This window comes from Monodelphis domestica, chromosome 1 (genome assembly GCF_027887165.1).
Source record: "Monodelphis domestica isolate mMonDom1 chromosome 1, mMonDom1.pri, whole genome shotgun sequence".
Classification (NCBI taxonomy): Eukaryota; Metazoa; Chordata; class Mammalia; order Didelphimorphia; family Didelphidae; genus Monodelphis; species Monodelphis domestica.
Genome location: NC_077227.1, coordinates 648,839,190 through 648,865,667, shown reverse-complemented (window position 1 = coordinate 648,865,667; position 26,478 = coordinate 648,839,190). Strand labels below are relative to the sequence as shown.

At 36.1% G+C, this 26,478-nt stretch overlaps 1 protein-coding gene across 12 annotated transcripts in view; it reads right to left on the bottom strand.

The window, feature by feature from the left end:
• The window catches only part of CCDC88A (coiled-coil domain containing 88A), a 179,504-nt gene that overhangs the window by 17,519 nt on the left and 135,507 nt on the right, over positions 1-26,478 (bottom strand). For all 12 annotated transcript variants that reach the window (XM_056814003.1, XM_056813995.1, XM_056813999.1 and 9 more), the window contains 5 exons: positions 11,979-12,122; positions 11,210-11,396; positions 4,031-4,176; positions 899-991; positions 540-754 (listed from right to left, as the gene is read on the bottom strand). In XM_056814003.1, the coding sequence (XP_056669981.1) occupies positions 540-754; positions 899-991; positions 4,031-4,176; positions 11,210-11,396; positions 11,979-12,122 (785 nt within the window). The remainder of the gene's footprint in view (positions 1-539; positions 755-898; positions 992-4,030; positions 4,177-11,209; positions 11,397-11,978; positions 12,123-26,478) is intronic.

The window sequence follows — 26,478 nt, the reverse complement described above, 5'->3', positions numbered from 1 at the left end:
CTGTGGTCAAACTGTGTCCCCTCTTTATGCATATGCATGTTTTGCTCTTATTGTAATATAGGAAAATTCAATAATATGATGATATTAAGTTTGTATCCCAACATTTAAGTTCTATTATAATATTTTAAAACTAGAGAAACCATGTGGAGTTTAAATGTAAACACAGCTAATATCATGCCACAAAAGTAGTCTACCTAGATTAATAAAAGCAAATATTATTACATAAATTAACAGTCACAATTTTGATACCAGAGGGAAAGAAAGCTATGAATGAAAAGAGAAAAAACTTAAGGGGAAAGCAAAAAAAAAAAAAGGATAGATATTTAAGGAGTGTTTGTGTTAAAGGAAATTAGTGTGAAGAATATTTTTTCTTGCTACCTGGTGCATGAATAGTCAATTCTCTTCTTTAACTATATTTTAGAATTATTTTTATACTTACAATCAGGAACATGATATATTGGATGTTTCTCTTATATGCCTGAAAGATATTTATGTGAGTCAACATTTCTAATGTAAATTAAAACTTTTAAAGCACTCACTGCTGCTTTTCTTGGTCCCCAAGGTTTGCCCATCTTCTAGAGAATTTGAACCCACTGATGAACTATCTTGGCTGTCTTGATGGGGAAGCTGAAGAAATCCTTCACTGGATTCTGAACGGGTGGGTGTTAATGTTAAAGACTTCATACGTTCCCGATTGACATCTTTCTTAGACTTTATAAGCTTCCTCATTTTTAAGGTTATCCAGTTGCCTCTCCTAACAGAACAATTGTCAGTGAGAAAATAACATTAAAATTAAAATTGAAATATTTTAGTCTTCTATAAAATTATAAAACTTTAAAAAATTCCATAGGTACTATTATTCTATAGGTGCTAATATACATAAAATGAATGGTAATACCTTCTAGGAGGTGATGGGTCATAAAATTTGTACTGATCCATAATCTTTTCTTCTAATTTCTCCTTTTGTCGTCTTAATTCATTTAATTTATCACTAAATGAGAGGAAAATAGATTTTAGATACAAGATTAAATTGTTTTTTAGAAATCTGATCTAAACTCCCTAGAAAAATCAAGTAGGGTGGCTAACAACATAGTGGCTTTAAGTAGTATCTAAGTTATTCTTTCTAGGTTTCTCTTTTAAATTTATAACATACATTCTGCAATAAAGTGAACAACAGTATTGACAGACGCACCTAAATTAAATTCAAGATTTCCTCTATCCCTTTAGGAGACATGTTCTGCCAACCTATCACATGTTACACGGTAAAGGAAGTATTACAAGTCTTTAGAATGAAGTATTTATGTTTTCTGTATCCATTGTACTGCCATGCCTTTTTTAAAAAAGGACCTATGATCTCATTGTTATGTCAAATGAGAGAGCAATTTATAAACTTTAAAGCTCCATATAAATTCTGATTATTATAATTATTATTACTATCAGGAACTTCCAATGAGGAAACTTCTACCAATGCAAATCATAACAACCACTCTGCAACTTAAAGCCTTAGAAAGTTAGCCAGAAGCACTGAGAGGTTAAAAATGACCTGCCCAGAGTCACAAATCCAGGATACACCAAAGGCAGGCCTTACACTAAGGTTTTGGTGCCTTTGAAGCTGGCTCTGTGCACTATGTATTTTAAGTTAGAAGATGACTGACTGATGTATTTGGCAATGGTATCATAGTGATCTTTAATCTTACATAAGAAAGAAATTTAATAGCAAGATTTTACTTTCTGTATTTGAATGTATTTGAAGATACAATGTAAGATTAGCAGAGACATTTATTAAAAATCATGTAACAGAAATTCTTTTCTTAAAAGTAAAAATACCAAATGTGATATGTTCTTGAAAGTGTATTTATTAAAAAATTCAATCTACAAATATTACTTGAAGACCTACAATGAACAAGACTAGGTATTCTAGGACACACAGTATCCTGACCTCAAATGGCTAATATTTTCCACCTACTGGGGGGGGAATGATACAGATATACAAGGTTCATAAAGGATAACAATATTATGCCCCCAAAGTTAAAAAGTACTAAAGGAGTTTCCCTTCAGAAAAGGGAGGAATCATTCTAGTTGGAGAAATCCAGAGAAGACCTGATAGAAGAGATGACAATCTAGTTGAAGGATAGCATTTTGAAAGACAGACTGACAGTATGGAAAATGATCACATAGATGGAAAAAATAACATGATATAGGAAAATGAAGGCTATCTTAAGGGAATGGTGAAAAAACCAAGTTTAGCTGGAATATACTCTGTATCTATGAGAGTATGAGAGACACAATGTGGATATGTCAATACGTCTAAAACTGAATTCATTATTCTCCCCACCTCCAAACACTTTACCTTCACACCTCACCAATCTTTAATATTTCTTTGTTTACTGGTGGCTTCCCTACAGCCTATAAGCATACCCATGTCTCCCTCATTTATAAAAAACTTTCTCCTGTTCAGTCGATCCCCATTGCTTATCTCCTTATCTTTTTCCCCTCTTCCCTCTGATGGGCAAGTTCCTAGAGAAGGCCATCTATACCCAAAATCCTTCTTTTCCTTGCCCTCTCTTCTTTACCCTATATCAGTGATGGCAAACCTTTTAGAGATAAGAGTGCCTGGTTCCGCCTCTACCCCCCCCCCCAACCAAGTGCTATAACCCCCCTCTCCCCCCATGCTGGGTATGCCATCTTTCCCTCCTTATCCCACATAGGGGAGGGAGAAAGCACATACACAATATTTATTGATTTGACTCAACATAGTGAATAGAAAGCTCACTTCAGTCATGAATACCACAGTTAAAGTATTGCTTCTGGTACACTAGAACCATGGTGCTGAATCTATGGCATGCTTTCTAGAGGGGTCATTCTTCTCTCTCTGTGGGCATGCATGCTGTCACCCAGCACAGAGTTCACCAGAGTTCGTTACTAGAAAGCCAGAGGGATACAGAGTCCAGCTACTCCCCTCCCCCTCTCCAGGCATGCCTCAGGACATTTCTCTAAAAGGTTCACCATCACTGCACTAGGAAGTCACTTAACTTCTCTGTACCACAGTTAGCTCTGTATTATAATAACAACTCTCAATCTGTTACCTCATCAGGATTTCTCCATCCTAATGAAATTAGAAGTAGATGTTAAGGCTGAAAAGAAAAGACATCCTGGGCCAGATCTTGGAGGGTCTTAAATAATGGACTATAATTGGGGATGCTTATTAAATAATGGGAAGTCATTTAAGGAAGTTACATGACAAATGAAGTAGAGTATTTTGGACATAGTATAAAAGATGCTTGGATAAGAGAAACTAGTTAGTAGGCAACAGGATAAGTCTAGATAAGTGGAAGTGGAAATGGGAAAGTGAGATAGATAAGACACACACTGTTGGGGAAGAATCAATATGATTCAATAATTCTTTGTATATAGGAACAAGGAAGAAGGTAGAATAAAAAAAAACTGAGGTTTCAAACTGATAAAAGAAAGGCAATGCCAATTACTGAAATAAGAAAATGCATTAGGAAGCTATTTGGGGAAAAGGGTAGAGATTGGAGCAAAGGAGAAATGAAAGGTGACTATGATTTTAGAAATGATAAATTTTATATGTTAAATAAATTGTTTTTGAGGCATAAATGCCTACTAGGTGAAGGAAATATAAGAATGGAGCCTAGGACAAAGTGTGAGGATAAAAATACAGATATGAGAACTGTTCATATAAAAGTGAGAGATGGGAGCTGTGGCAGTGGATTACTCATATATTACAGATGGAAAAAGAGAATAAGAAATGAGGAGAAAATTCTGGGAAATGTCTCTATCTAAGGTGGGAGAAAAGGTACCAAGGAATGAAAAGGAGGAAGAGTTGTTTGGATGATGCAGGACAATCGGAATAGCAGGTGATTATAGAAGCTAACCATATTAAATGAGACACATAGAGGTCAAAGAAGATCAGGAAGGAGAAAAGATCACTGGATTCATTAATTAGTGTTATTGCTAATCTTTGAGAAAGTATACAATATAAAATAGCTCACAATTATTTGGTACCTACATGTACTGTCTTTGTTCAACATGAAAAAGATCCTTGCTTTCCATATTCTGTTCCAATAATGTTTTATTTTGGAGCATTAATGTCTGAATTTGATCTAGTAGATGTCTGTTTTCTTCTTCTAAGTTTCCTTTAAGTTGGCTAAGTAACTGATAAAGAAAATGAAATTTTAAGAGAAATAAATATTCACATTATAAGTTAGAATAGAAATAAACAGTTAAATGTAGAAAATATTTTCAGAATGTTTCTTAGGACTGCGGATAGTTTAACAATTAAATGGCTTCATTCTGAACAAAAGAATTATCATTTTAATTGATGTTAATATGTAATTGTGTATCTATGTTTAGAAAAATGTATCAGGTATACAAAATAGCAAAAATATTGACAGTTAAATTCATAATCTTAAGTCTTAATCACATAATCTAATCTTAATCACATAATCACTCATGTGATTTCCTGTTTTAAATTACTATATCATTTTTCTTAATACTACTACATTCTACTTTCAGAGATAATATATTTTATGAAGACTGTTTATCACAAACATAAGATTATAGTTTTTTGACTAGATATTGCTTGACATGGTTTTCTCCACAAAGGAAGGAAAAGAGAGGCTTCTCCAGTTGTGAAAGCTTTGCTAAAATTACTACCAGGTGCAATTTAAAAATTTCTCCGTAAATATTCTTTTTAACTCTTTAAAGCTTTGGTTTTATTTTCAAATGTTTTTGAGCAAATGTATTGTTCAAATGACCTTTATAACCCTTGTATTGGTCATATTCACCTATTGTATCATGAACATTCAATCTGCTCCTCTAGGCTAAACATGAGCAAAGAAAATGAAATTAATACAATCACAAAATCAAATAACCCTGCAAAGATTATCCCAACAAGAAAGATGAGAAAAGTCTACCTCATCCAAGAAAAAATACTATACAACATCCAAGGGCAAATTTTTACAGAAGACTGACGTCTATCCTGTTCAGGAACATGAATACATACATATTTGAAAACATTCATAGAGAGAACTATGTTAACAAAAAGTAACAATTCAAAACTGACACAGAAAGTATAACTCATTCACTAAAAGAATAATCAAAGAGAGTCAACACTTAAATATGTCCTTTTTTTGTCATGATCTGTGGTTTCCTTACCATAGGGAATTCTGAGTGAGGACATAATTTTTACCAATTTAGATTTGCAACTTGTAGTCTTGAGGGTTTTACCTGGAGCACTGACAAAGTCCAAAGCTAGCACCAGAGTGATCCCAGACTGTGATAATCTATTCAATTGCCTTTCTACTATGGCTAATGTGTAAAGTACTGGGTGCTACCTACTATCGTATTAACTAAATTTACAGGCATAAAAATCCAATTTGATAATGTATTTAGCATCTACTACTACATACAAGGTACTGTGGTAGGTGCTAAGAATAGAAATAGTTCTTACCTGCCCCCAAGGATCTTATTTTCTACTGGAGGAAGGAGGAGAAATTAAAAATGGATCATGGATTTATGAAGGGAACTTAAAGGCCCTCTAAATTCAGGCCTTCAGATGCAGAAGCTGAGGCCTAGAGAAGTTAAATGAGTTGCCCAAAGTTGTATGAGTAATATACACAATAAAGAAGAGGATAACGTAATGAGAATATTATTAAACAATCCTGGATAAATGACTACTAAAATAATTTATGCCTATACAAAAATGCAAGCAACTGGTCTTGAGTAGCAATTTTGTAAAAAAAGCTTCAGAGGGTAAGGTCTCTCTCTCATTTCAGATCATGAAGTTTCAGTTTCATCTTTTTGCTTCTTAAACACTTAATCTTTAAATTCTGAACTTAAATACCAAAAAGGATATTTCCATACAGATAAAAGAGGATTCTATATAAGAAAAAGTGAAAAGAATAAGCATTTATATGCCTTCTTATGTGACCAAGGAACTATGGTTTCTAAAAATATTACTTCATTTAATTCTCACAACAACCATGTGAGATAGATACTATTATTAGCCCCATTTTACAACTGAGGAAACAGGCAAACAGAGGAGTACTTTGTCCGGGATCACACAACTACTAAGTGTCTAGGTCAGATGAACTTGGGTCTTCTTGACTCTAGGCCCACCACTCTATTTACTGTATTAGCAGCTGATTCCAACATAAAACCATGCACATCCATTTCATACTGCTTGCTTTTTTCTTTATAAGTATATGGCAAAGTCTACATTTTGTTTTTAAAACAGGTTTGTTTGACTGTTTCCTTCTGAAATTTCTTTCCTGCATTTAAAAAATGTTTGAAGAGACCAGTTTTTGTCATTAGTATTGCTAACATCCCCATTTCTATAAAAAGTCTTCCCAAATTAAAAAAAATAGAAAGGGGGAGGGAAATCCTTGTAACAATTAAGCTTAGTAAAAATGCCATACCTATGTTAAAAAAAAAAACCACGTCATTTTCTATACAATAGATAGGCAATATCGTCTATCATCATAGTTCCTTGGGATACATAGTTGGTAAATGTTAAGATTCTCTCAGAATTATTTTTCTTGATAATATTGCTGTCCTTGAATGAATTTTTCTGTATTCTGCTTACTTTACTCTGCATCAGGATATATTACCCAGGATTCTTTGAGATCATTTTTTTGAGTATGAGAATATACCTTTACAGTCATGTAACCACAATTTGCTCAGTCATTCCCTAATTGTTTAAGAGGCGATGTATGGCAACCCTTAGGTTATAATTATTTTTTATTAAAATTTTTATCTTTCCTTCAAGCTTTCCTTGAAGCTATTTTTTCCCCAGAAACATATCTTCTTTTAAAGAGCCTAATCCTTAATGGTTTCCTTTTTTTTTGAATTTAATGTATTTCTCTACTGTTTGTTTGTTCAACATTCCTTTTTATCTTTTTAAAGTGAGATTCATTTAATGCCTGCTCCCTAATCCTTCTTCCATGGATATATAGTCTCTTTTTCAGAACCTAATTTTGAGAAAATGTAATTCCACAACCTCCTTCTTCCCACCTATACTAGCATGTCTTCATTTTAACTTCCCTTCTCTTTCCACTCTTAGAACACTCATAAGAGAATCAATTCATCACCAGGTCTCCTGTTTTTCTTATTTAACTCCTTCGATACCCTTTGTAGACATTAAATTTCTAAAGGGATAATTGTTTCTTCTTTTCCTATTAGAATGGCACTATTATGTCATCATTAATTCCCTTCTAATTTCTCAAATAAATTTATCTACCTCGGTTTTTCTGGCCTTTAGGTGTTTGCCTTTGAAAATTCAATTCTAGTTTTTCATTAGAAATGTTTTAAAGTTCTCTATTCCATAAAAAATCTTTTTTATCCCAAAGAGATAATAAGGAAAAAGACACGTACAAAAATATTCATAGCTGCACTCTTTGTGGTGGCAAAAAATTGGAAAATGAGGGGATGCCCTTCAATTGGGGAATGGCTGAACAAATTGTGGTATATGTTGATGATGGAATACTATTGTGCTCAAAGGAATAAATAAAGTGGAGGAATTCCATGGGGACTGGAATAACCTCTAGAAATTGATGCAGAGTGAGAGGAACAGAACCAGGAAAACATTGTACACAGAGACTGATACACTGTGGTACAATCGAATGTAATGGACTTCTCCACTAATGGCAATGCAGTGATCCTGAACAACTTGGAGGGATTTTCAAGAAAAACCACTATTCACATTCAGAGAAAACACTGTGGGAGTAAAAACAGGGAAGAAAAACAACTGCTTGAATACATGGGTCAAAGGGATGTGGTTGAGGATGTAGACTCTAAATGAGCATCCTAGTGCAAACATCAACATGGAAATAGGTTCTGATCAATGACACAAGTAATACCCAATGAAATTGTATGCCGACTGCAGGAAGAGTGGGTGGAGGGGAGGGAGGAAAATAAAGTGATTATAGTAACAAAAAAAAAATAAATAAAATAAAAATCTTTTTTATACTGTAGCTTAGTATTCAGTTTTGCTGGATTCTTGGTTGTAAGTCGGTATCTTTTGCCTTTTTTGGAATATTGTATTCTAAGCTCTGATTTATAGTAGAAGCTGCCAACTATTGTATGAATCCTGGTACCTGAATTCCTTTCAGCATGCTTACAATCCCTTTTTCTTTCCTGTGAGAGCTCTGATAATTGGTTATGGGCACTCCTCACACATTTACTTTTGGGGTTTCCTTCTGTAGGTGATCAGTGGGCTCTACTTGGAACCTTTTCATTAATGATTTCTGGATGTGCAATATCCAGGAAGTTAAAAAACAAACAAACATAGTTTTCAGAAAGTCTTGTGATTTTAAAATTCTCCTTAACTGAATTTCTTGGTCATTTTTGATAAAAAGTATTTTTATTTTCTTCTATTTTTCCCACCTTTTGATTTAGTTCTATCTTTTACTATCTCAAGGAATCAATGATTTGATTGGTTGATTCTAATTTTCAGGTTATTTCAATTTAAGGTTTACTAATTTTTCTTCTATTTTCTCCTTCCAATTCTTTTCTCCAGAATTTTAATTTCAATTTTTAGCTTCTTCATTACTTCTGAGATTCATGTAGGTCTTGTGGAAACTTTATTTTTTCCTTTGAGTCACTATTTACCTAAAGTTTGTAACTTCAGGTGGCTCTCTAGAGCTATACTAATTTTCTTTATTTTGGCTGATATTTTTTTTTATTTACCTATCTCTCCAGCTTTAGATCCCAAACTCAGGCCAGATTCACCCCTTGCTGAACTTCTTCTGGGTGAGCTGTGGGTTCTTGCTTGGTTTTCAACTGAATTCCTACACTGACTTTCACTACCCAGATCTCAGTCCTTGTTCTGTGAGATTCAGAGACTATATCTTTAGGGCACTCTCAGACATCTTGGGAAAGAGTATTAAGAACTTCTTAGGCCCTTGACTTGGATGTTTGAATGTTTTCTTGTTGCACTGGTTCCTGATTTCCATAGGCTCCAAAGTTTCCCTCCCTATTCTTTCCTTGCTCTTGTGGGGCTTTCTTCTTTAGATAACAAGATACAAAGTGTAAATCCACTGGTTTCTATCTATGCCACAAGCAGTTCTATTTAAAGGTTCATTGATTGCTAGTTTCAAAAAGCTGTCTACATGTTGAGAAACTAGGCTTTTGTGTATATCCTAAGTCAATGATGGTGAACCTTTTGGAGAAGGAGTGCTGTGCCTCCCTGCCTCCAACTTACTCTAGACAGTGAAGGGAAGAAGCACTCCCATTGGGCTGCTGGGCAAAGGAGTGGGTAAAGTGAACAGTCTTCAGGTGCAGTGGAGAAAGGGAAGGGAGCAGCTTGGTCCTGAGTCCTCTGGCTTTCTAGTAACTAACACTAGTCTGTGATAGTGAACCTATGGCACATGTAGGACCCTGGCCTTGCCAGCTGGGAGGCTGGTCCCACTCCCAAATGCAGGAGGTGGGGCATTCTAGCCTCTCTCCACTGTTGTAGGGGCTGAGTACTCCAGGTCCAAAGTGCCCAGCAAAAGCAGACACTACCCTACCCTACCTATCACCCTTCAAAAGGTACAAAATCCTTTTAGTCTTTGTGGACCCTTACAGTTTGAACAGAAGCTTTTCCTCTGTAGAACAAGTAACAATTTTGCTTTTGTAAGCAAAGAATTGATTGGATCCAGGCCCTCCACATTGCACTGACCCTAATTAAAATAACCCTCTGAGCAAATCTAGGACTGAGCCCCATTCACTAAACCCTAAGGGGATATGCTAATGCTTCAAAGGAAGATAGAGAGAAAATCACATACCCAGCCCAAATTGAACCAGCTAACACTTCAATGGGAGGGTCCCCATTAAGCCACCCTCCTATCTATCCCCACCACTGTAAAACTGGAAGGGCAGACTACATGGACTCCAGCCTCTTCTCTTGCATTAAACCCTTTATCCCTCCAGAAACAGGTGGCAGAAGAGGTGGGGCCACCTATTCATGTGAGTGGTGGAAGACACTTTGGAAAAAGTAGTCCCTTCCCCCCCTCTCTGTTACCTTAATCCCTCTAAACTACCTCAGACTGTTGGGTATTCAAGAAACACCCACAAAGTAGAAGAAAATCCTATCCCCTAGCTAGGCCAATGACTCATTGCCTCAAAGGCCTACCAAATGCCTGAGGCTTCCAGGAAATCTGTATCCATCCCAGTTCTTTCACCAGCACTTTCCTAATGGGAAGAGTTGTTTCTTTTCTACTCTTGAGCTGATGAAGCAATGACATTACAATATGGTAGTAACAAGAGGGTTCCTTAATCCAAAGAAATATAAGCTCCTCAGGTTGTCTCTCGAGACAGTTCAGAACATCCTAGCCAGTCCTCTTAATTACCAGGATTTTGTTTTATGGAATCACCATTCAATCTATGCTTACAACAAAGCGGAGTTCAAACTAAGACTGAGGTTCTCTGGAGGATGCAGATAAGCCTAGCCAGTTTTAATTCAACAGAAATCTGCATTGTCTAATTAGTCCTCAGCCAATCAAGTGTATTCTCCCAGCAAAGCAGATGCAAAGTCCATCTTTTCCACCTCTGTTTCTCTAACATTATAGAGTATTGTAAAAAATCAATAAAGTATCTGAGAGGTTTTATTGCAAGTTGTAGATAGTGCTGGAGGACAATAGTTCAAACAAAGTTATCTCCAGGAAGGGAATGACAATATATTCCTCTAATTGTACATATCTATAACATTGGTGGTCATGCCCCTGCAAGCAGTCAGGGGGTGGGACATGCATGGGGGGGCAGGGAATTCCTCATCACTGATGTAGGTCATAATTATTCAGAGGCTGATTATTTTAGATCTTTATTTTCCTTTTCTACCATCACTATGTGTTTTGTTTACTAATACCTCCACCAAAGTATTACTGGAAAAAATTTAAGAGATGAAATCTATCTAATTATTGACTTCTTGGAAAACCTAAGGCTGAAAAAGGTATGAATGGTGAAAGAGATTGAAATCAATAGTAAAAGTAGACTTCAATGTTATTTTCAAAAGTCTCTGTTCCTCATTAATATAGATAAATTGTTAGTAGATATCAAAATAGAACCAACTTCTTACTAACATATTCCAATTTCCTATGGCTCAAGGCTCCAATTGTAACCTTGGCAAATCAATTTTTAGTGATGTCATATGCCCCCAAAAGTACACAGCACTTCTGAACCAATAAAAAACAAAGTTGTAGGAGCTCACCTCACACTGATTATTCAGTTTAGTAGATGTAATGTCCAGCTGTTGGTACTGTTCCTTTAGCTTTGAAAATTCAGCTTCTAATCTTGTCTGTTCCAATTTAGAATTATTTAACTGGCTCTTTAAATTCTTGTGGTCAGTTTGTAAAACTTCAGTCTCTCTCAGCAGCTGATTATATGTGTGACTCAACCTTTAATTAGAAAATTGGTACAGAGAGGTAAGATTTTCATATAGGTTAATATTTTCTTTTTAACTTAGAAGGCTATGTTAATGTTTTGACTCACTAAATTGGGCATAATGATATTGAGGATAGCAAATTTTTCTTGAATTACATTTTTTAAACTCCTAAACTTAAAAACAAAGACAGATTAAAAGGAAACACAACTTATAGGTAAGGTATAGGTAGTTCTATTTACTTGGTATAAAGTACAACATAGAAAATACATAATTCAATTTTTATTTCATATAAAATTAAAAAATTTTAACATTCAGTGCAAAACAGATTGAATAAAGAAATTATATCTGTTCATATCTTATCATTGAATACTAGGATAGGTGGCTTATTCCTTAATTCCAGATTTAAGGATATATAGGGAAGACAATTATAAAGTAAGGAAACTATTTGCAAAATTAAATTCACATACATTTATTTAAGCGCCTATTCTGTGAATGAATACATTATTCCTTAAATATCTAAAGATTCTCAGTCTAGAACTGGGATTATCATGGATGGCACTGTGACAAGCAAATTTTATTTAGAATTAGTCATTACCTATCATTTTCACCTCGAAGTATTTTGTATTCCATAGCGACAGTTTCATGTTTCTTATTTTCTTGCATCATTTTCTCTTGCTCAACTTTGAGCATTTTTTCCAATTCTTCTAATTGTCCTTTCTGTTTCAGTAACTGGTTATAACTGGGGAGGGGGGGAAATAATTACTGATTTCATTGAAGAGAATGACAATGAAGAAACAACATATCAAAATCTATGGGGTGCAGCCAAAGCAGTACTCAGGGGAAAATTTATATCTCTGAGAGTATATATATTAACAAATCAGAGAGGGAAGAGGTCAATGAATTGGCTATGCAACTTAAAAAACTAGAAAGAGAACAAATTAAAAATTCCCAGATAAAAACTAAATTGGAAATCCTAAAAATCAAAGGAGAAATTAATAAAATTGAAATTGAAAACGTATCACTAAATAAGACTAGAAGCTGGTACTGTGAAAAAAACAAAGTACTGGTTAGTCTAATTTTTAAAAAAGAAGAAGAAAATCAAATTAATAGGAACAAAGATGAAAAGGGTGACTTCATCTCTAATAAACAGGAAATGAAGGCAATTATTAAGAGCTATTTTGCCTAATTATATGGCAATAAATATGCCAATCTAGGTGAAATGGGTGAATATTTACAAAAAATATAAACTGCTTAGATTAACAAAAGAGGAAAAAGAATACTTAGACAATCCCATCTCAGAAAGAGAAATTGAACAAGCCATCAAGGAAGGAACTACCTAGAAAAAATCCACAGGGTCAGATGGATTTACAAGAGAATTCTATAAAATATTTAAAGAACAACTAATCCCAATATTATACAAATTATTTAACAAAATAAGTAAATACGGAGTTTTACCAAATTCCTTTTATGACACAGATATGGTACTGATTCCAAAGCCAGGCAGACCAAAAAGAGAAAAAGAAAACTACAAACCAATCTCCTTAGTGAACATAGATGCAAAAGTCTTAAATAAAATACTAACAAAAAGACTACAGCAAGTTATCACAAGGATTATTCACTATGACCAAGTGGAATTTATACCAGGAATGCAAGGATGATTTAACATTAGGAAAACCATTCACATAATTGACCATATCAATAACTACCCAACAGAAATCAAACGATTATCTTAATAGACACAGAAAAAGCCTTTGATGAAATACAATAACCATTCCTATTGAAAACACTACAAAATATAGGAATAGATGGGCCTTTCCTAAAAATAACAAATAGTATATATTTAAAACCATCAGCAAGCATCATCTGCAATGGGGTCAAGTTAGAAGCCTTCCAAATAAGATCAGGAGTGAAGCAAGGATGCCCGTTACCATCTCTATTATTTAATACTGTACTAGAAATGCTAGCAGTAGCAATTAGAAAAGAAAAAGAAATAGAAGGTATTAAAATAGGCAATGAGGAGACTAAATTATCACGCTTTTCAGATGATATGATGATCTACATAAAGAATCCTAGAGAATAAACTAAAAATCTAGTAGAAATAATCAACAACTTTAGCAAAGTTGCAGGATACAAAATAAATCCATATAAATCATCAGCATTTCTATATATTTCCAACACAACTCAGCAACAAGAATTGGGAAAAACTCCACTTAAAATCACCCTAGACAGTATAAAACATTTAGGAATCTATTTCCCAAGACAAACACAGGAATTAAACACCGGAATTATAGGAACACAACTACAAAACACTTTCCATACAATTAAAACTAGAAACATTAATTGCTCATGGGTAGGATGAGCTTATATAATAAAAATTATAATCTTAATCAAATTAACTTAATTATTCAGTGGATACCTATCGAACTACCAGGAAACTTTTTTATAGAATTAGAAATTATAACAAAGTTCATTTGGAAGAACAAAAGATCAAGAATATCAAGGGAACTAATTGAAAAAATGTGAAGGAGGGTGGCCTAGCAGTACAAGATCTTAAACTGTACTATAAAGCATTGATCATCAAAATGATATGGTGCCTGGGATAAATGACCTCAGCAAGATAGTGTTTGATAAATCCAAAGATCCCAGTTTTTGGGACAAAAATTTCTGGGAAAATTGGAAAACAGTATGGGAGAGATTAGAATTAGATCAACATCTCACACCCTATACCAAGATAAGTTCATAATGGATAAATGACTTAAATATAAAGAGGGAAATGACAAGTAAATTAGGTGAATATAGAATAATTTACCTGTCAAATCTAGGGGAAATGAAAGAATATAAGACCAAGCAAGAGATAGAGAATATTACAAAATGTAAAATGAACAATTTTGATTATAGTAAATTAGATAGTGTTTGTATAAATAAAACCAATGCAAACAAAATTAGAAGGGAAGCAACAAATTAGGGGAAAATATTTAAAACAAAAACCTCTGACAAAGGTCTAATTTCTCAAATTTGACAAGGAGTTAAGTCAATTGTACAAAAAAATCAAGCCATTACCCATTTGATAAATGGTCAAGGGACATGAATAGGCAGTTTTCAGATGAAGAAATCAAAACTATCAACAAGCACTTGAAAAAGTTTTCTAAATCTCTCATAATTAGAGGAATGGAAATCAAAACAACTCTTGAGTTACCACCTCACATGTAGCAGATTGGTCAATATGACAGTAAAAAAAAATAATAAATGTTGGAGGGGATATGGCAAAATTGGGACACTACTGCATTGCTGGTTGAGTTGTGAATTGATCCAACCATTCTGGATGGCAATTTGGAAATATTCCCAAAGGGCTTTAAAAAATGCTTGCCCTTTGATTAAGCCATACTACTGCTGAGTTTGTACCCCAAGGAGATAATAAGGATAAAGTTGTACAAAAATATTCATAGCCATGTTCTTTGTAGTGGCAATAAAATGGAAATGAGGAGGTATCCATTGATTGGAGAATGGCTGAACAAATTCTGGTATCTGATGGTGATGGAATACTATTTATTGTGCTGAAAGGACATCCAGGAATTGATGTAGAGTGAAAGGAGCAGAACATTATAGACAGAGACTGATACACTGTGGCACAATCAAATGTAATAGACTTTTCTACCAGGAAATTACCAAGTACCAGGACAATACTGAAGGACTTATAAGGGGGGTATTATAAAGATTTAACTTAAAATGTCCCCTATTTTTAAAAAAAGCATAACTAGAAAACATACAGTAGAATTGGGAAAAAGGATCTGTATCAAATATCACTGACAAAGAATTGATATGCAAAAACAAAGCTAAAATACATGAAGTTTTTGTTAAAAATCTCATGAAATATGAATTAAAATAAGTGAAGTTTAACTTCACAAAATGCAAACTGAAAAAGATAATAAAAAGTGAGACAAGTCATTTTTAGAATAGTTGGGAAGTCAAGAAAAACTCATACAAAATTAATAGAACTGTGAACTGATAAAAAGTGTATGTGGGGGTTGAGTCAAGATGGTGGCTTAGAAGCAGCAACAGTTCAGACCTCTGAAAACCCTTCCTTACCGATCACAAACTGAATGCTCCTAGGGGACTGAAATTCAAACTTAACAATAGGACAGAGGCAGGGAACCCTCTTTCTGGACTCAAATCAAAAGGTACGCCCCCCAAAAGCCAGAATCCGAGAACACTCGGGTCTAAGGGGAAGCCAGAGGGAAGGTCCCAGGACCCCTCCCCCCAACCCAGAGGGCTGAGCCCCCAGCAGCACTGGGAATTTTTGGGCGGGCAAAGGTGCTGGCTTGGAGGGTCTACCCTGTGAGCAGCAGGGTGCCGGGCTCGGAGCTTCCAGCGTGGAGGGGAGGAAGACAGGGAGAGACCGGGCCTGTGGCTGGGTCCTTCCATCTGGCTACAGTCTCACCTGGAGGTTGTTGCTTCAGGGCACATCCAGACCAATCCAGTTGAACATAATCCCATCAGGACTCCTCAGATCTCAGGCCTGGACCGCCCCCCCTCCCCCCAGAATGCAGGGCCTCTGGCAAGGACAGGAACCTCAGGGTGGGCAAAGGCACTGGGGAACCTTGAGACAACGGAGAAGCAGCTGGAGAGAACTGCAGAGAGCCTGGGTGGCCCAGCCTTCCAGGAGTCTTTGGCCTCAGAGCACATACAGCCCAAACCAGTTGAACTTAATCTGATCAAAAGCCTCCAGAGGACAGGGAAGCTAAGATTCCTCCCCTAGAGACTGTACCAAGAGATCTGACAAAGCTCCAAGAGGGGAGACTGACAGCCCAAAAACAAAAATAAAAATGAGAGGAGCAAGAGAACAGACAAATACGGGGAGCAAAGAAGGGGTAAACTCGAGCAAACCACAGAAAAAGAAGAAAGAAATTACAATAGACAACTTCTGCACAGGTAATGAGCAAAGAGTGAACGAAACAGAGGGGGAGGGATCAGCAAAGGAAAAATCAGAAATCCCAGAAAATTGGATACAGGCTTTGGAAGAACTCAAAATGCAATTCAAAACACAATTAAGAGAGGCTGAAGACAATTGGGAAAAGAACTTAAAAACTAAGATAAGTTATCTGGAAATAGAGGCACTTGAACTAAGACAAGAAAATAGTGTCTTGAAAGCCAAAATCAAACAGCTGGAAAATGTGGCAAAGGAGATGAAAGATGAGGCAAAGGAGATGAAAGATGAGGCAAAGAAGATGATCAAACCAAAAGGAAAAAGACGACCAAAAAATTAAGGATGAAATCCATTCTTTAAGAACCAGAATACAACAACTAGAATCAAGTGACCTCACAAGGCAGCAGGACACTATAAAACAAAACCAAAAGAATGAAATAATTGAGGAAAATATGAAGCATCTCATTCACAAAACAGAGGATTTAGAAAATCGTTCAAGGAGAGACAATTTAAGAATCATTGGTCTACCAGAAGACCATGACAAAAGAAAAAGCCTGGACATTGTATTACAGGAAATTATTAAAGAAAACTGCCCCGATGTCCTAGAACAAGAGGGAAAAGTGGAGATTGAAAGAATCCATAGATCACCTCCTGTACTTAATCCCAAACTGACAACACCCAGGAATGTTATAGCCAAATTCAAGAACTATCAGACCAAAGAAAAGATATTACAAGCTGCCAAGAAGAAGTCATTCAGATACCACGGAACCACAGTGAGGATAATGCAGGATCTGGCTGTATCGACACTGAAAAAAAGAAAGGCATGGAATATGATATTCCGGAAAGCAAGGGAACTAGGTCTACAACCAAGAATCAACTGCCCAGCAAAACTGATTATATTCTTACAGGGTAAAGTATGGTCATTCAACAAAATAGAAGAATTTCAAGAATTTGTAAAGAAAAGACCAGACCCACTTCCGGGTAATCATGGCTGCAATCTAGACGCGGCACGTTTCCTCTCCCCAGCACCGAACGAAATAGACTACATCAAAGGAGCATAAAATCACCTTTGGAGGAACAGAAGGACTCCCCAGTACCCCACAGAGGCAAAGGTACGTGGGGCTTGAACATTTCCACACTAAAACAAGAAGGAAAAGCTTGCACAGAAAAGTGAACTGAGCCGCCCTTCCCCCACCCCACCTCCCCCACTAAACCAGAGTGAGCTACCTGAGCGCTCACCGGGACAGCGAGTGAGTGGGGAGCGTCTCTGTCTGGGGGGGCACTCCAGGGTCCTTGGGATCTGGGGACTGCCAGGAAAAAACGTCTCAGGGCGCTTTCACTGGAGAAGCCAGCGGACTTCGGGCGGGCTGCGCTGAACAAGGCGCACGGATTATCTGGGCGGAGCTGAATACCTGGGCTCGGAGGCTGGGAAGAACTAGTCTGAAGCAACCTAAATTCACAGAAAAACCACTCTTATAACCCAGACCCCAGACCAAAAAGGAAAGGGAAATAAAACCACCAAAGGGATGGCTCACATGGCCCAAAATCAAGCCTCCAGGAAGAAAGGGAAAAAAGTGACTATTGAAAACTTTTATGGTGGAAGTACCCAAGGGAAAGAGGAGAATGAAGAGGAAATCCAAAAAAATTCAGAACACGCCTCCCAAAATGGAAACTATCAACAAGCTCTGGAAGATCTCAAACTGGAACTTATCCAAAAGATGGAAACCTTCTGGAAAGAAAAATGGGAGAAAGAGATCAGCTGTCTGACAGATAAGACTGCTCAATTGGAAAAAGAACTCGAAGCAGCCAATACAAGGGCAGACAAGGCTGAAAAGCAAATCCAGTCCCTAATGACCAGAATTAAGGACCTCGAAGAAAGTGAGATGATAAAACAGCAAGAATCAATAAAGCAAACCCAAACAATTAATGAATTGGAAGAAAACAGAAAATATCTCACTGAGAAGGTCACGGACCTGGAGAACAGAGGAAGACGAGAAAATCTCCGTATCATCGGTCTCCCAGAAAAACCAGAGGTAAACAACAAATTGGATTTTATTCTAGAGGAGATTATAAAAGAAAATTGCCCCCACGTTCTGGAGCAAGGGGGCAAAATAGAAATAGAAAGGATTCATAGAACACCTTCTATACTAAATCCCCAAAAGACAACGCCTAGGAATGTAATTGCCAAATTCAAGAGCTTCCAAGTAAAGGAGAAAATCCTACAAGAAGCCAAGAAGAAGAGCTTCAGATACAAGGGGGCTCCCATAAGGATCACACATGACTTAGCGGCTAACACACTAAGAGACCGCAAAGCATGGAACACGATATTTAGAAAGGCAAGAGAGCTGGGTCTCCAACCAAGAATCAACTACCCAGCAAAACTGACTATATACTTCCAGGGGAAAGTATGGGCATTCAACAAAATAGAAGATTTCCAAGCATTTGCTAAGAAAAGACCAGAGCTCTGTGGAAAGTTCGATATCCAAGCACAGAAAGCAAGAGAAACATGAAAAGGTAAATATGAAAGAAAGGGAAAAGGAGATAAATCTTATCTTTCTCTTTAAGTCAAACTCTCTTCTATAAGGACTACATTTACATCTAATTATATATATTAATATGTGGGGAAAATGTTTTGTGTAACTCTCATAAATTGTATCATCATAAGAGTAGTTAGAAGAAACATGCATAGGGAAAGATTGGGGAATCAAGAAGATTTGGGGAAAGTTGGGGCAAAAAAAGGAAAAGGGAGGGGGGAACCGTGATAATACTAAGATTAACTTCAAGAAATAGGGGGGGAATCAATAGAATAAACTTTCCCATATAAAGATACACATGGGAAGGGGAGGGGAAGAACTCTCATATGAGAAGGAGAGGAAGAGAGCGTGAAGTGGAAGTACTTAAACCTTACTCTCAGTGAAATCAAATCTGAGAGGGAAGAACATCTAGATCCAGTGGGATCCTGAATTCTATCTTATCCATTAGGGCAAGAAAGAAAGGAAAATTAAGGAGGGGGAGGGGGGAGGGAGCACAAAAAGGGAGGGAAGGAGAGGGGGGAGGGGAAGGGAGCATAAAAAGGGAGGGGCTAGAAAGGGAAGCATCTCAAGGGAGGGGACTAGGGGGACTGACCTAAAGTAAATCACTGGTTCAAAAGGAGAAAGCTAAAGAAGAAAGGTCAGAACTAGGGGAAGACATCAAAATGCCAGCGAATCCACAAATAACAATCATAACTTTGAACGTGAATGGGATGAACTCACCCATAAAACGCAGACAAATAGCAGATTGGATTAGAACACAAAACCCTACCATATGTTGTCTTCAAGAAACACATATGAGACGGGTTGACACTCACAAGGTTAGAATTAAAGGTTGGAGTAAGACCTTTTGGGCCTCAACCGATAGAAAGAAGGCAGGAGTTGCAATCATGATATCTGACAAAGCCAAAGTACAAATAGACCTGATCAAAAGGGACAGGGAAGGTAAATATATTCTGCTAAAAGGAAGTATAGACAATGAGGAAATATCACTAATCAACATGTATGCACCAAATGGTATAGCATCCAAATTTTTAATAGAGAAACTAGGAGAATTGAAGGAGGAATTAGACAGTAAAACCATATTAGTGGGAGACTTGAACCAACCACTATCAAATTTAGATAAATCAAATCAAAAAATAAATAAGAAAGAGGTAAAAGAGGTGAATGAAATCTTAGAAAAATTAGAATTAATAGACATATGGAGAAAAATAAATAGGGACAAAAAAGAATACACCTTCTTTTCAGCACCACATGGCACATTCACAAAAATAGATCATACACTAGGTCATAGAAACATGGCACTTAAATGCAGAAAAGCAGAAATATTAACTGCAGCCTTTTCAGATCACAAGGCAATTAAAATATTGATCGGCAAGGATACATGGAGACCCAAATCAAAAATTAATTGGAAATTAAATAACATGATACTCCAAAACCATTTAGTTAGAGAAGAAATCATAGAAACAATTAACAATTTCGTTGAAGAAAATGACAACGGCGAAACATCCTTTCAAACCTTATGGGATGCAGCCAAGGCAGTACTTAGAGGAAAATTCATATCCCTGAGTGCATATATTAACAAATTAGGGAGGACAGAGACCAAGGAATTGGAAATGCAAATCAAAAAACTTGAGAATGAACAAATTAAAAACCCCCAGAAGAAAACCATACTAGAGATCCTAAAAATTAAGGGAGAAATTAATAAAATAGAAAGTGACAGAACTATTGAGCTAATAAACAAGACTAGAAGCTGGTACTTTGAAAAAACAGACAAAATAGACAAAGTACTGGTTAATTTAATTAAAAAAAGGAAAGAAGAAAGGCAAATTAATAGCATCAAGGATGAAAAGGGGGATCTCACCTCAAATGAAGAGGAAATTAAGGCAATCATTAAAAACTACTTTGCCCAACTATATGGCAATAAATTTACCAATCTAGGTGATATGGATGAATATTTACAAAAATATAAATTGCCTAGACTAACAGAAGAAGAAATAGTTTTCTTAAATAATCCCATATCAGAAATTGAAATCCATCAAGCCATCAAAGAACTGCCTAAGAAAAAATCCCCAGGGCCTGATGGATTCACCAGTGAATTCTATCAAACATTCAGAGAACAGTTAGCCCCAATATTACACAAACTATTCGACATAATAAGCAAAGAGGGAGTCCTACCAAACTCCTTTTATGACACAAGCATGGTACTAATTCCAAAGCCAGGCAGGCCAAAAACAGAGAAAGAAAACTATAGGCCAATCTCCCTAATGAATATAGATGCAAAAATCTTAAATAGGATACTAGCAAAAAGACTCCAGCAAGTGATTAGAAGGGTCATCCACCATGATCAAGTAGGATTCATACCAGGGATGCAGGGCTGGTTCAACATTAGGAAAACTATCCACATAATTGACCACATCAACAAGCAAACCAACAAGAATCACATGATTATCTCAATAGATGCAGAAAAAGCCTTTGATAAAATACAACACCCATTCCTACTAAAAACACTAGAAAGCATAGGAATAGAAGGGTCATTCCTAAAAATAATAAACAGTATATATCTAAAACCATCAGCTAATATCATCTGCAATGGGGATAAACTAGATGCATTCCCAATAAGATCAGGAGTGAAACAAGGATGCCCATTATCACCTCTATTATTTGACATTGTATTAGAAACACTAGCAGTAGCAATTAGAGAAGAAAAAGAAATTGAAGACATCAAAATAGGCAAGGAGGAGACCAAATTATCACTCTTTGCAGATGACATGATGGTCTACTTAAAGAATCCTAGAGATTCAACCAAAAAGTTAATTGAAATAATCAACAACTTTAGCAAAGTTGCAGGATACAAAATAAACCCACATAAGTCATCAGCATTTCTATATAATTCCAACACAGCTCAGCAGCAAGAACTAGAAAGAGAAATCCCATTCAAAATTACCCAAGACAAAATAAAATACTTAGGAATCTATCTCCCGAGACAAACACAGGATCTATATGAACACAACTACAAAACACTTTCCACACAACTAAAACTAGACTTGAACAATTGGAAGAACATTAACTGCTCATGGGTAGGACGAGCCAATATAATAAAAATGACCATCCTACCCAAACTCATCTATCTATTTAGTGCCATACCCATGGAACTCCCAAAAATTTTTTTTACTGATTTAGAAAAAAACATAACAAAGTTCATTTGGAAAAACAAAAGATCAAGGATACCCAGGGAATTAATGAAAAAAAATACAAAGGAAGGGGGTCTTGCAGTCCCAGATCTCAGACTATATTATAAAGCAGCGGTCATCAAAACAATTTGGTACTGGCTAAGAGACAGAAAGGAGGATCAGTGGAATAGACTGGGGGCAAGCAACCTCAGCAAGACAGTATATGACAAACCCAAAGATCCCAGCTTTTGGGACAAAAATCCACTATTTCATAAAAACTGTTGGGAAAATTGGAGGACAGTGTGGGAAAGATTAGGCTTAGATCAACACCTCACACCCTACACCAAGATAAATTCAAAATGGATGAATGACTTGAACATAAAGAAAGAAACTATAAGAAAATTAGGCGAACACAGAATAGTATACATGTCAGACCTTTGGGAAGGGAAATACTTCAAAACCAAGCAAGAATTAGAAAGAATTACAAAATGCAAAATAAATAATCTGGATTACATCAAATTAAAAAGTTTTTGTACAAACAAAACCAATGTAACCAAAATCAGAAGGGTAGCAACAAATTGGGAAACAATCTTCATAAAAACCTCTGACAAGGGTTTAATTACTAAAATTTATAAAGAACTAAATCAATTGTACAAAAAATCAAGCCATTCTCCAATTGACAAATGGGCAAGGGACATGAACAGGCAATTCTCAGCCAAAGAAATCAAAACTATTAATAAGCACATGAAAAAGTGCTCTACATCTCTTATAATCAGAGAGATGCAAATCAAAACAACTCTGAGGTATCATCTCACACCTAGCAGATTGGCTAACATGACAGCTATGCAAAGTAATGAATGCTGGAGGGGATGTGGCAAAGTGGGGACATTAATTCATTGCTGGTGGAGTTGTGAATTGATCCAACCATTCTGGAGGGCAATTTGGAACTATGCCCAAAGGGCGATAAAAAACTGTCTGCCCTTTGATCCAGCCATAGCACTGCTGGGCTTGTACCCCAAAGAGATAATGGACAAAAAGACTTGTACAAAAATATTCATAGCTGCGCTCTTTGTGGTGGCCAAAAATTGGAAAATGAGGGGATGCCCCTCAATTGGGGAATGGCTAAACAAATTGTGGTATATGTTGGTGATGGAATACTATTGTGCTAAAAGGAATAATAAAGTGGAGGAATTCCATGTGAACTGGAACAACCTCCAGGAAGTGATGCAGAGCGAAAGGAGCAGAACCAGGAAAACATTATACACAGAGACTGATACATTGTGGTACAATCGAAGGTGATGGACTTCTCCATAAGTATCAATGCAATTTCCCTGAACAATCTGCAGGGATCTAAAAAAAAAAAATACTACCCACAAGCAGAGGATAAACTGTGGGAGTAAAAACACCGCTGAAAAGCAACTGCTCGACCACAGGGTTGGAGGAGATAAGACTGAGGAGAGACTCTAAATGAACACTATAATGCAAACTCCAACAACAGGGAAATGGGTTCGAGTCAAGAACACATGTGATAACCAGTGGAATCATGCGTCGGCTATGGGAGAGGGAAAGGCGGGGGGGGGGGGGGGGGGGGGGGAGGGGAGGAAAAGAAAACAATCTTTGTTTCCAGTGAATAATGTATGAAAACGACCAAATAAAATAATATTAAAATTAAAAAAAAAAAAAAAAGAAAAGACCAGACCTGAACAGCAGCAAAAAGAAGTACACTTAGAGGGAACAGTGACAAACTGTATAGGATGAAAGGACAAGACATAAATAGGTGTATAGATATATGCGTGCATAAGTACATACACATGAATATGCATATATATATGTATATGTATATATATATATAAAACTAGAGCTTAAAAATAGGTTGATATTAAAAGAAATGGAAAAAGAAACAAACGGGGGTAAATTTATATGTCACAAAGAAGCTCATGGTGGGAGGGGGGGAACATCAATACACTGGAAGGGTAAAGAGGTCTGAGACAGGAAATACTCTACTTTTACATGCTTTGAAATTGACTCAAAGAGGGAAAAACAATCCAATCCACTGGGGGCAGAGAATAGATTTGAAACCTATTGGGGAGTAGAAGGGTAACAAATGGTCTGGTGGGGAGGGAAGCAGTATAAGGGAGGGAGGGGGTGAGGGGGTAATTTTAGAAAGACTACAGGGAAAATAAGGGGTGGAATAAGAAGGGGGGTAGAAAGGGAAGTAAAATAAGTGTGGGAACAAGGGAGACTGTTTAAAATCAAACACTGGTGTAGAAGGAAATAGTGAAAGAAGAAAAGGCAGGAACAGGAGCAGAAATCAAAATGCTGGGCAATACACAGCTAGTAATCATAACTCTGAATGTGAATGGAATGAACTCACCCATAAAACGCAAGCAAATAGCAGAGTGGATTAGAATCCAAAATCCTACCATATGCTGTCTACAAGAAACACACATGAGGAAGGTAGATACACATAGGGTGAAAGTAAGAGGGTGGAGCCAAATCTATTGGGAATCAACTGACAAAAAGAAGGAAGGAGTCACAATCATGATATCTGATAAAGCCAAAGTAAAAATAAGTCTAGTTAAAAAAGATAGGGAAGGTAATTACATCCTGATAAAAGACAGTATAGACAGTGAGGAAATATCTGTACTCAATATGTATGCATGAAATGGCATAGCATCCAAATTTCTAAAGGAGAAACTAGAGGAGCTCAAGGATGAAATATATAGAAAAACTATACTAGTGGGAGACCTGAACCTTCCTCTATCTGAACTAGATAAATCAAAACAAAAAATAAATAAGAAAGAGGTAAGAGAAGTGAATGAAATCTTAGAAAAATTAGAGTTAGCAGACATGTGGAGAAAAATAAATAAGGACAAAAAGGAATATACCTTCTTTTCAGCAGCACATGGTACATTCACAAAAATTGACCATGTATTAGGGCATAAAAACATTACAAACAAGTGCAAAAGAGCAGAAATAATAAATGCAACTTTCTCAGATCACAATGCAATGAAAATAATATTTAGTAAGGGAACATGGAGAGGTAAATAGAAAATTAATTGCAAATTAAACAATGTGATTCTCCAAAACCAGTTAGTGAAAGAACAAATCGTAGAAACAATTAATAACTTCATTGAAGAAAATGACAATGGTGAGACATCCTTTCAAAACCTATGGGATGCAGCCAAAGCAGTACTCAGGGGGAAATTTATATCCTTGAGTTCATATATTAACAAATTAAGAAGGGCAGAGGTCAATGAATTGGGCATGCAAATTAAAAAACTAGAAAGCAAACAAATTAAAAATCCTCAGATGAAGACTAAATTAGAGATCCTAAAACTCAAAGGAGAAATTAATAAGATTGAAAGTCAAAGTACTATTGATTTAATAAATAAGACTAGAAGCTGATACTTTGAAAAAAACAAATAAAATAGACAAAATACTAGTCAGTCTAATTAAAAAAAGGAAAGAAATAAACCAAATTGACAGTATCCAAGATGAAAAAGGAGACCTTACCTCTAATGAAGAGGAAATTAAGGCAATCATTAAAAATTATTATGCTCAACTATATGGCAAAAAAAATATGGCAATCTAGGTGATATGGATGAATATTTACAAAAATATAAATTGCCTAGACTAAAAGAGGAAGAAATAAATTACCTAAACAACCCCATATCAGAAAAAGAAATTGAACAAGCCATCAAAGAACTCCCTAAGAAAAAATCTCCAGGTCCAGATGGATTCACAAATGAATTCTATCAAACATTCAATCCAAATATTAAACAAACTATTTGACAGAATAAGCAAAGAAGGAGTTCTACCAAATTCATTTTACGACACAAACATGGTACTGATCCCAAATCCAGGCAGGTCAAAAACAGAGAAAGAAAACTATAGATCAATCTCTCTAATGAATATAGATGCAAAAATCTTAAATAGGATACTAGCAAAAAGACGCCAGCAAGTCATCACAAGGGTCATCCACTATGACCAGGCAGGAATTATACCAGGAATGCAAGGATGGTTCAATATTAGGAAAACTATCCACATAATTGACCATATTAACAAGCAAACCAACAAAAATCACACGATTATCTCAATAGATGCAGGAAAAGCCTTTGATAAAACACAACACCCATTCCTATTGAAAACACTAGAAAGTATAGGAATAGAAGGGCCTTTCCTAAAAATAATAAACAGCATATATCTAAAATAATCAGCAAACATCATCTGCAATGGGGATAAACTAGAAGCCTTCCCAATAAGATCAGGAGTAAAACAAGGATGCCCATTATCACCTCTATTATTTAACATTGTACTAGAAACACTAGCAGTAGCAATTAGAGAAGAAAAGAAATTGAAGGTATTAAAATCGGCAATGAGGACACCAAGCTATCACTCTTTGCACATGATATGATGGTTTACTTAAGGAATCCTAGAGAATCAACCAAAAAGTTACTCAAAATA